Below are 12,338 nucleotides of genomic sequence, written 5' to 3'. Positions count from 1 at the left end.
TGAAAATCAGTATATGTCATTTCGCTGAAGTGTAAACAACATTTTTTTTCATAGTGTTAAACATGTTGCATTTCGTGCCAAAAAAAAAGTATTTGCGGCAAATTTTATTGCACTGTTTTATTCAAAAAAAATCTGCAGTTGAAGCACAGAATCCTTGTTGAGACTTATGGTGACCATGCTCTGTCGGAAACAACATGCAGAGATAGGTTTAGACGCTTCAAAAATAATGATTTTGATGTTGATGATAAAAAACGTTCTGGTGCATTGAAAAAGTTTAAAGACGAGGAATTGGAGGCATTACTTTATGAAGACTCATGTCAGACGCTAGCTAAACTTGCAGAATCATTAGGAGTTGATCACACAACAGTTTCGAAACGTTTGAAAGAATTAGAAATGATTCAAAAGCAGGGACATTGGATGCCGTACGAGTTGAAGCCGAGAGACGTCGAACGGTGTCTTTTCACATGTGAACAGCTGCTTCAACGGCAGAAAAGGAAAGGTTTTCTGCATCGTATCATGACTGGGGATGAAAAATGGATTCACTATGATAACCCTAAGTGTAGAAAATCGTGGAGTAAGCCTGGCCATGCATCAACATCATCGGCAAAGCCGAATATCCATGGTTCAAAGCTTCTGCTTTGCATTTGGTGGAATCAACTAGGTGTAGTTTATTATGAGCTGCTCAAACTGAATGAAACCATCACAGGAGATCGCTATCAACTACAGTTGATGCGTTTGAGCCAAGTACTGAAGGAAAAATGGCCACTATACGAGCAGACACGACAAAGTGATTTTGCAACATGACAATGCTTGGCCACATGTTGCACAACCGGTGAAAACCTACTTGGAAACACTTAAAGGGGAAGTCCTACCCCACCCGCCGTATTCGCCAGACATTGCCCCTTCCAATTATCACTTGTTCCGATCAATGGCACATGGCCTGGCTAAGCAGCACTTCCATTCTTATGAAGATGCCAAAAATTGGGTCGATTCTTGGATAGCCTCAAAAGACGTCATTTTTCTGATGTGGAATTCAAATGCTGCCAGAATGATGGGAGAAAGTAGTGGCTAGCAATGAACAATACTTTCAGTGACATGTTTTTTATGACTTTTTTAAAATAAAGCATTAATTTTTACGAAAAAACAGCGAGAACTTATTCAAGGTCCCAATAGGAATTAAGATTTATAAATTTGTGCACCATTTCAAAGTGTTTTCAGCTAACAATAATTATATAAAAATTTATAAACAACTAAATTAAATTATATATTTAATAATTAACTATTAATATTAATGATCTGCTTCTTTTCAATTTTCTTTTTACATTCATGTAAATTACATTTAACTAATAAGAATTCAGTATATTGTCAAATTTCTAAACTGAACATTTGTAGACAGTGATATGTTATAATTTCCAACATTCATTTTTATTTTCTTCATAAAAACAAATTTTTTTTAAAACAGAAAATAAATATACAATATAACATGGAAAATGCAAGATTCAAGATATGAGCAAGAGGAATGGCAATAACCATGTCACATTTTCTCACAGTTATAGATGAGTATGCTTATTGTTTCCAAAAATTTGCACAGTGTGCACTGAGATGGACTTTTGTGTGCGCTTTTTTATATGGCATACATTTAAAGATTATCTTTTATCATATTAAAAGAGAACAAAATTGTATCAAAATAAAAAATACTGGTAATTGCAAACATGTCCTGAAAATGGAAACATTAAATTGGCTATTTTATTTAAAAAGTATAACTTTCTCATTAAAATAATATTGTCCTATAGTAAAAAACCTTGGTATTAAAATTCAACTTCAAGTAGTGTAGCAGGGTGATTTAAACAGATACCAAAACATTTGATCTAAAAGAATGTATAAAACAAAACTTACAATTTAGCATATAAAAATAACAATACCTTTAAACTGATTAAAACTGCATTACAGAAAATCTTCAATAGATTATACAATATGATGAATTTGCATGAAAATTGAGCATCCTAAAAAATGTACAAAGAATGTTGATCTGATTAAAGAATAATCTTTTAGGTAGTGTCCTGGGCAATAAATATGCAGGAAACTCTAAAAAATTTAAAAAGAAAAAAGAAAAAGAAAAAAAAATTAAATTGAATTATCAAACAACATATACCAGGAATATTGGTTTTATATCTAATTGTTTAAGTTAATAATGGATGAAGAATCAATTATCTCTTGCATTTTGTTATGTAGATGATTTGTTTTTAATTTTATTAAATAATATTTTCATAAAAAATGTTCTTGAAACTGTGTTTTATCGTATGTTGAGCACCAAACACAAGACCGTGTTATGTATTAAACACTTGGCTTTTTTCCACCTTTATTAGTTGAGTATCAACTAATATCAACTAATAAAGGTGGAAAACAGCCAAGTGTTTAATACATAACACGGTCTTGTGTTTGGTGCTCAATATTTTCATAAAATTTAAATATCGCATCCAAGTATTCAACTTCTTTAACCAGATATATAAAATTTATAACAATTGTAAACATTAAAAACTTGTAACTTTAAAAAAACGTTATAAATCATCATCAGAAATTAAACCTACAGAACAGATTATATTTCATGTAGAATTTTTGAACTACAATAAACAATTGTATCTAGATATGCATTTGTATCATACTGTTCAGTGTTTTACTTTAAATCTCTCATGAATATTATAAAAACTTGTATTTATATCTATTTTCTAAAAGAAAACTGTATAAACAGCATGATGAAATAAGTCTAAGTCAATCTCTAGATATAACATTTCATAAATGCTAATTATGTTATGAAGAAGAATGAGTTTGTTACTCACAGGATATTATTAATTCTTTTTTTTCATTTATTTACATAACTACTGTTTAAAAAGTTATAAAACAATCACTAATCTGATTATTTTTAATTAAAAATATTCCCATCCTTAGAAAATAATACTAAAGTTTTAAAGTTAAAGAATATTAGTAACACATTCTAAAAATGAGACAGTCATCAGAAATGTTGAGTCTTAAAAACTGATATTTATTTTAAAAAATAAAAGTATCAAGAAAAGAGTATATGGGAAGTAAAAACCGAATTTCATCATTAAGTATTAACCATAATTATCCTAATATGAAAAGCTAACAGAAAATTATGAACTTTTTATAATTAAATATACATTTATCAATAAAAGAAACGCACTAAACCTTCTCGGAATTAAGTAATCTAGCATTAAACCGAAAGAATTTTTATTTAAAAGCTTTATAATGGAAATTTATACAAACTGGAACTATCATTCTGTCAGAGGTTATCACAATAAGTACAAAAATTAATTACAACTGCCATGTTTTATGTAATATTTATATAAAAACAAATTTACAAACATTGGCTATTTGTAAATTTAATTGTTATATGTAATGTTATATTAAGAAGAAAAAACTGTTGAACAACTTTGTGGAATTGAAAAATACAATTCTAAATTTTTAACTTTTTTGTTTTCAAACCATAAATAATCTTTTCTTTATGTAAGTAAACTTCAGTGACTTCTCTTCAAGTGGTTATACATTTTTGAAGCATCCTGTATAAAAATATCTTACCTGTTGTTGATGAGCTATTGTTTGCTTCATTAAAACATTTTTTATGCTTTGTTCCATTGCATATTTCTTAGCTTTAGTGACCATTTCCTGCTGTTCATTAGTGAGTTTGATCAATCCCAGACCGAGCAATGATGATGGAGATCGCATAGCACCTGGGCCTGCCAACACTGGGCCAGTCTGCTCCACCTGAGCAGATCCATTTGTACCATTAAGATCTGTGGGCAATAGCAACTTAATTAGCATTATTAAAAAAAAAAATTATTTTTAATCCTGTAAAACAGGAGTGTCCAAAAAATTAAAATTGAATAAAACAATACTTTAACATTACAGTTTGATCTATATGCCTTTCAAAATTAATAATTACTTCAGTTGTTTCCTTCTAAAAAAAAAAATTAACACATTCTTTTAAATAAATCAGTCAAGAGCAATGCCATAAATGACTATAGCTACAACAATTTCCTCAGAAAAATAATCTCATAAAAAAAAAATCTTAATGAGGTTTGATCTATCATAGAGCTTTATGATTAACTTGCTCAATCAGCTAGAAATTTTATATAAAAATAAATAAAACAACTCTATCTATAAAAACAACTTACAATGAGATCATTGACAACTTTTACAAGCTACCTGATAATTTCTAATAACAAAAAAAAATCTTTAATGATAAAAATTTTATAACCAATAAAATTTTTGAAAAATGGAAAGTATTTTTACATTTTCAAATATGATATATACTAAGTAAAACCATAAAATTAAGCACACATTGTTTTATTCAATTTTAACTTTAATTTTTTCATTTTAATAAAAAAAAATAATGGCAATGTTACATTAAGTGAAAAAAATTCTTCAAATTGCTGATTTTCTAATTTTTTAATATAACCAAAAAAATTTATAAACTTTTATTTAATTTGGAGAAACTCCCCTAATTGTTTTTATTGATAGCTAATTTCCATATAATAAACTGTAACATATTTATTTTTTGGATAGTTTTCATTAAATCAGTAATAAATTTACTGATATACTCTAAGTATGCAGCCAATACATTTACTTAAGTATATATTAATTTAGCTAAAAAATTAAAAAAATATTTTTAATTAAACTTTCATTATATACTTTATTAATATAACAAAGTTTATTACTGTTGTTTATTATTAGTAAATTTTAATAATAGTTGTAATAAGAAATTTTTGGATATTATAAGAAAACAGTTTTCATTTTAATAAACATTTTGAAAGAATATCCAAAAAAATTTATATATAATGAGCAATTATTTATTGTGACATTGTCATAATGCTGGGCTGCAATTTTTAAATTTATTTAATTTAAAATATATGCTCTCCATCTCAAATTAGTAGGGTCTTGCCCCTGTACATCATACATTTCCCGTTGCTAACAGTATGATGTACAGTACAGGTAATCATCTATTGACTTCCTTACAGTGAAAATTTTGTTAATTGAAATAATGTGCTTCTGGTTTGCATGGGAAGTTCATTTACAGTTAATTGAGGCCTCCTGCCCCTAAGCCTTCCATATCTGGTCTTGGCTTTCACCTATCTAACTCCATTCTCGAGATTAAAAACAGATAGATAAACGACAATAGGAATTTATAGCTCTACAATTTTTTCAAATTAACATCTCCAAAAACTTTTAACTGGTGAAAGTCTGCTCAAAGTCCCTCAGCAAACGTTTTTGGACACCTCACTGTGCCCTTTCTCAAGCTATCTTCTCTTCTTAAAACGATTTTCAAATTATCGAACACCTATTTCCGCGATGCACGTGCCAACCGAAAATTCAAAACGTTCGAATAGCTTCCGTAGAAACTCCAAACGAATAAAACTTCAACCGAAACACTTAAAAATGCTCCACCACTCCTTTAAAAAAACAATCACGTGAGCCGATCTATGCCGACGAATAAAGGTTTTTGGAGGTATTAGTGATTCAACCTGGTGCTTTAGGTGATTATTTTTTCAAATTGCATGAAATGCATCTAATTATACATTCAAATTTTTGCAGAAAGCACCATCATGCATTCTATACCATACATCCTCATCAGGATACACTTATGACAGAATACAACACAAGAATACAATTATGGAGTATGATAAAACTCTAAAAATATTAATATAATTAACTTTTTGTAAAATTTTCATTCTTACAGTACTAAAATCATTGTGGAGTTTCTCCAAATTTTTACTTTGTAATTCTACATAAAATGATGATTTAATGATTATGTACTGTACAAAAAAATCTTTGGACACTCCCATTAATAAAAGTACATCAATAATGTTTGTCACTCAAACTAATTATATTTTTAACTTGGCTTATTTATAAAAAGGCATGCAAAGAAAGATATGTTGAAGAATTTACTGACATATGAGGTAAGAAATTTAAATTATTTCATTATTTCCTTTCACATTAAATCACATATTAAAATTACAAATTATCATTAAACCTCTGTCAGTTTAATCAAATTTTAATATTTTGAATAATTAACTTAATAACTAGATCTCTTAAACAATTGTTTTAAACTACAGGCATACTGCTTTATATCTTTGAAAATATATTTCTCAATTATATAAATATACCTGCAGTAAAACAGAAAAATGGCATTAGCTTTTTTTATTTTTTAACAAAATTTTTGGAAAAGATTTTTAAAAAAAATTATATATTTAAGAAAATATTTCTGCTTATGCCAACAATAAAAACAAAAAAAAAAAAAAAAGAAAACTTATACTATTAAGAAAGATTGCACTGCAATAATGATCAAATTTATACAATGGCATTATTGCAATGCTTGGACACATATTTATATTTAAACAGTACATTTCTCTTCATCGATAGTCAGTTTATAACACAAAAAAGAAGCATTCTGAAGAAACCTTTACCGCTCTCAAGCCAGTCATGCTAATGTCTCATTTTGTGCTGTATTTGATCGTTTTGCATGAGCGAGCACAAGTCTTTGTACCAAACGTTGGACTTCCCTCAGTTTGCTTTCAACTACATAGCATAAAAACACAAGAAAAAGAGAAAAAAGAACAGGAGAAATCAAAGTTAGAAAATCACCTGCATTCTACACTTTTAACTATTAGTCATCTTACGATTAGGCATTGTGATCTTATGTAGTAAAACTGGAATTTAATCCATGTATTAAAAAGTGACGGATGCTTAAGAGTAATTCTTCCTACTGTTTTGTGACTTTTAACTCAGTGTTAAGGACTACATTTAAATGTTTATTAATATACAAACAGATAATTACAGAAACTCATGTCTCTAATTATAAGAATTTGCTAAGGTTTTGCTATTGAAACTTTTGTCAAGTTCCATACAATACCATAGAAGTTAAACATTTTAATGTAGTCTAAACACTGATTTAGAACAGTCAAATTTTCCAAATAACTTTGTATTAATGCTTTCAATATAATTCATAAACAAAAAATTTACCATTAAATAAAACGTGCTCAGCAAAAATTATATAAACAAAATCTAACACCTTATCTTCGCTGAGAAAGTTTAATTTTAAACAAACGTTTTCGGCCTATTCTATAGGCCATCATCAGGCTAAATAAAATAGATTTTGTTTATACAAAAAATTTAGAATTATCATATTAATAAAAAGAAATTAAAAACACTTTTAGTTGTGGCTAACATTTTTGCAAAGCCATACATCATCATTAGAATCAGCATCAGAGCAATGTTATGTGGAAACTTTTAAATAATTTTAAAATAAAAAAATTCTTTAAATGTCATAAGCATTGTAACTTCTGAGAATTGAATTTTATATAAAATTTTCAATATATTTTTGAATTATTAATTATTAATGCATTATTATTTATTTTTTAAAAAATATATATAATGTATACTACTATTAGTATACAAAATTAGATAAAGAAAAAACTATAAATAAAGAAAGAACATAGTCTCTTAAGCATGCAATTTAAAATATAACTAAAAAAAGCCTTTCAATGACTTTATCACTATACTTGAATCATTAATTATTAAAATTAAAATTTTTAAATTTTAAATAACTTTTCAAGTATTTAAGTAAGTGTAAGCTTTTATTCATTTATAATTTATCAATGTAAAGTTAATATATTTAAAATCTCATGACTTAATATATAAAAATAATAAAGTTATATGTTATATACTGTATTAAGGACGTCATTTTTTCCCTGTTTATATTACAAATGATAAAATTTTTGAAATTTAAAAATTTATTTTTAATTATACCTTGCATATAAAGTAATTGAATAGATTTAATATCTGCAATCTATACAGTATATAACATTAATATATATGAAAGCCTTTCAAATATTTTGAGAAAAACTTAAAAACATTTTTAAAATATGTATATATAATCTATGCATAGTTAACATTCCATAAATTAATTTTTCAAATGCACTAATTTTATATGGTTTAATAAAATTGTAAGTTTTCTTTTGTAGCATCTCAAAATATTGAATAAGCTTTACATCATTAATAAATATGTTGTATGATCAAATTTTAATAAGTTTTTTGTCTTTGATATTAAATATTATACAATAATAAACTGCTAAGCAGATCCATCCTTTTTTTCCTGGTAGTTTTCCAGAAACAATTCTATATTTAGAAAATAATAATAAAATATTTCCTAATTTAAATTTTAATCATTTGCCCCCATTCTTTCCAATAATATATTTACAATTTAAAAAAAAAAAAACAGTCACACATGCATATAAACAATCAAGCACCACACATCTGGGAACTTCATTCTGAGTCCAGTGGAGGTCTGTCATAGTAGCACCAACACTGGAAAGCATGTGGAATTCTCTGCAATGACAAAGAAAACAGAACAGAAGGCTCTATTTAGTTGTGTAGAACCAATTTCAGACCTCCCAAAAAATGTATGAGTTATATTTAACAACATACATATAGTTTACTAATTAAACATTAATTAAATAATAATTACTAAAATTTATTTCTACTTACATAGAAGCTATTATAAAATTATTTTTTGATATGTAATTGCAAGGTTCTCTAATTTGAAAAATTCATGCATTTTTTAACACTTACTCCTTAAATTGGAAAATGTGTTCTGTAATTTTGATTATCCATAAATTTGATTTCGGAGTTCTGACATTTAGTGCTTTAATTATTATTAATCTTGAATAAATATTAGATAATATATTCAAGTTTAGTTTGAAAGTATGCCAAATAGCCAGGGAAAGAGAGAGAACTAAAAAAAAAATAAAGATCAAGAATAAAAATTATTGTTACAAAATTCCAATATCAAAAAATAATTTTGTTTTAAAATCTATTTTTTTAAGTTCTTTAATTTAATGTATACTTTATATTTTTAAAAAATAATAATTCTAATTTAAATATAAACCAGTCTCAAAAATTATTAAAAAATTCATTCTGACTTAAATTATATTTTATGAGACAGCTGCATGACATTGGCAATACTGAAAGAAAAAAAAAGCAATAACATAAAAAAATTATATCTGAAATCATTTTAAAATATAAATATTAAATATCTTTTTCTATTAAAAATAAAAACTAACAAAAAACTAAGGGTTTCAATTACATATTTAAAAGCTTTTGATTTATTAAGTTTTAAAACTATCTTTGATTAGTAAGAATTCACTGATGCACAGAAATAATTTCAAAAATACTTTTTAAGAATAGTCATTTAACCAAACTAATCATTTCATCTTTAATATTTTTAGCAGTTCTATATAGTAAAGCTTTATTCTAAAATGTTACAGAGGAAAATGTGTATTTAAGTGGAAAAATATCAAATTTTGTGTTACTATTTAAATATATTAGAATTCTCAATGTATATAATGTTTCTTCAACTTTCTGTATTATAATTTGTATATAGGATAATATTGCCTTTTGTAATTTTATTGTAACAGTTTAATTTTGTGTGTATACTTTTTCTGATAATTACTTCTACAAATGTGAATTTCATCATGTTTTAATATTAAAATTATACATCATCATCATCTTGTTTTCCTTACTTTACATAAAAAGCAATGAAAAATTATAGAGGTAAAAAAAAAATATTAATTAAACAGTTTCTATTAGTGTTAATGGAAAATTATTTTACTGTTTGCTTATCTTTAAAATCTAAACCTTTATAGCAATGTTTGTAAATGTCCAATATTAATTAATATATATATTATAAAATATATCATCTAATTAAATAAATTATTATATTTTATGATATATATAAATTAAAATTAGTTTTTAGGTTGATCTAGTTGTATATGTTGAAATCCTTAATTTTAAAATGATATTATATATATCATTCATTTATAAATAAATTTTCTTATATATTTTAGTAAAGATTAACTTAATAAAATAACTCATTTTAGAGGCTTTACATTTAGTTTTGCTGATTAATGGATTGATCACATCTTGTCCTCTTCTTTCACTGAACGAATGAATACCTGAAAAACTTACAGAAAGAAAAATTGGAATAGAAAAAAAAAAAAAAAAAATTCAACAGGAGACCAATAGGAAGAACAAGTATTACTGCACTTAAACATATATTCTCAAATTCTCTTTAATTTTTAAAAAGTGCAAAGTGATCATCAGATCCTCCCTAGATATTAATTTATATATATAATAACTTTCAAGCTAGCTTTAAAAATCTTTCTATTTTTATATTAGATTTCACACTGATTTACATTATTTCTGAATTTATAACTGCCACTTAAGTTCCATATAAAGTAATATTTTGTGTTTAAAACAGAAGAACGAATTATCTCATAACTTCAAGATAATTTTAAGTTTGAGTAAAGGTCCTTCTGCTTTATTTACTTACCCATATATAAAATGGCCAATAAATTAACTGACCATATTGTGTGTATGTATTTGTATATTTAATTTTGCTGGTTTAAATTTGGCTCAGTTGTAACCAAATGGGTAATTTAGAATACCTTAATTAGCTTGAAAGGAAATGTGGAACTTTTCGTTAATACAGTACTTCTTATTGAAGAAAATTCCTGCACTAAAATAAAAAAGACTACAACAAAATATGGATAAATAAAATGCTAACATAAACAAAATTACTGAAATGCAGATGCCCGATGAAAACTTAAGATATTACCATCAAGGTGTATTTTTTTCTGTGGTGGTTCGTCCATCGAATTTTCTGCACTTCCATCTCCATTCTGTAAATTAAAAAAAAAAGTATTTTCTCAATACATGAATATATCAATATATATATATAAAGAATAGTAAAACATCAATACTGACAAAGATATAATTAATCAAATAATTATCATAAAAGTATTCTGAGTCCTGCAATACTTTCCCTTGTAGCGTGATAAGGACAAGAAATAAAAATTCCGTGAATTGCATCAACAAAATTTACATTAACGCACATTTTCACTGAAATGTCTCGGGGAGAAAACCTACAAAGTTCAGTTTAAAAGTTGGAATTTAGTTATCATATGCCAAACTATCCTGATATAAAATAATTCTTTTTAGTCTTCAAACGAAGTTAACTCTAGAATAGAAAAAAAATATATTGTTTAAATTAAAAGTATCAAAATCAAAAACAGAAATTTGCAACGAGTCCTAGCAACTTTTTAAAATTTAAATACCATATTCTTCAAAGATTTCTCTCTCATGATTAGTAAAAATTCTTTCCTTCCATCTCCTATTCATGTTTTCCTACCCTGATACTGGAAATTACTCTAAGTTCTCACTCTGAAGAATGAATGAATACTTACAAAGAGTACTCACAAATTGAAGGAAAAAAGGAAGGCCATGAATTTGAATTACAGTAGATTATCAAATCAAGGAAAAGAATCTGCTAAACTTAGAATAATTTTTAATTAGCAATAATTTGGCAAATGACTATTTACCATTTCCACTTGTAACTATAGAAGTTGCAAGCACTAATGGGAGTTGCTAGCCAATAAAAAAAAATCCATCAACGAATTGCTTAACTTTCCTGACAAGATTTAAAACTGTGTGTGTGTGTATGTATGGTGCCATTTGTTATGTAATTTTATTATTAAAAGCTTTTTATGTTTTTAATTATTATAAAATGGCAAAAAGCTTAATTTTGAGGGAAAGGACAATTTGAATAAAAAATTATAAATGCTAATAATGAGTAAAATCATCATTAAGTCTGACCCTGCTGGAGATAAACACAACCTCCTCCTTTATCTCCCCATCCCCTTGACCTTTAACCACCAAAATTTACTCTCTCTCCATGCAAGCAGCCTGGAGGATTTGTCTCTCCACTTGCCTCCATCCTTGTTCTTTTTGTTTTTCTTAAACTATTTTTTCTATCACTAACACCATTGTGACCGGAGTTCACTTTTCGCCCAAACTTGAAGAAAAAGAGGAGGGAAAAAACAAGTTGGTCCAAAAGGTTCTCATGGTTCCAGGGGGCTAAAGGGGGAAATCTCACTTCTGATTCCAGTGTGACCAGAGAGTCCGCACCTCTTTATGCTTTGTCAGGACTGACACCACTGTGTCTCATTTGACATGAAAACCGCAACAGTGAATTTGTTTTGTTGTTGAAAGTAGAACCTGGAATTTGACAGAATACCTATTTAGATAACTGTTTTCATCTACCACCTGAGAACTTTTCAGTTTGCACGTTCTCAATGGCAAAAGTGATGCTTTCCTGTGATCCTTTGACCCCCAGCTGTGCACCACTGTTTTAACCCTTTCCCGGCCAGGGTACCGATCTATCGTTACCCTAACTGTTTCGCAAAACGGCCAGGGTACCGATTCATCGT

At 27.0% G+C, this 12,338-nt stretch overlaps 1 protein-coding gene across 4 annotated transcripts in view; it reads right to left on the bottom strand.

Moving 5' to 3' along the window:
• Positions 1 to 12,338, bottom strand: part of hfp (Poly(U)-binding-splicing factor hfp) — a 50,720-nt gene that overhangs the window by 23,794 nt on the left and 14,588 nt on the right. For 2 of the 4 annotated variants that reach the window (XM_067277880.1, XM_067277881.1), the window contains exons 2-3: positions 10,688 to 10,751; positions 3,595 to 3,809 (exon numbers count right to left, since the gene is read on the bottom strand). In XM_067277880.1, the coding sequence (XP_067133981.1) occupies positions 3,595 to 3,809; positions 10,688 to 10,751 (279 nt within the window). Of the gene's footprint in view, positions 1 to 1,922; positions 1,952 to 3,594; positions 3,810 to 6,479; positions 7,057 to 10,687; positions 10,752 to 12,338 lie in introns of those variants that run through there. The other 2 variants (XM_067277882.1, XM_067277883.1) reach the window with 2 other exon arrangements.

The sequence above is a fragment of the Centruroides vittatus genome, unplaced genomic scaffold (genome assembly GCF_030686945.1).
Source record: "Centruroides vittatus isolate TY-2023 unplaced genomic scaffold, ASM3068694v2 contig_767, whole genome shotgun sequence".
Lineage (NCBI taxonomy): Eukaryota > Metazoa > Arthropoda > Arachnida > Scorpiones > Buthidae > Centruroides > Centruroides vittatus.
The sequence above is the reverse complement of the archived record's forward strand: the minus strand, read 5'-3'. Positions and strand labels throughout refer to the sequence as shown.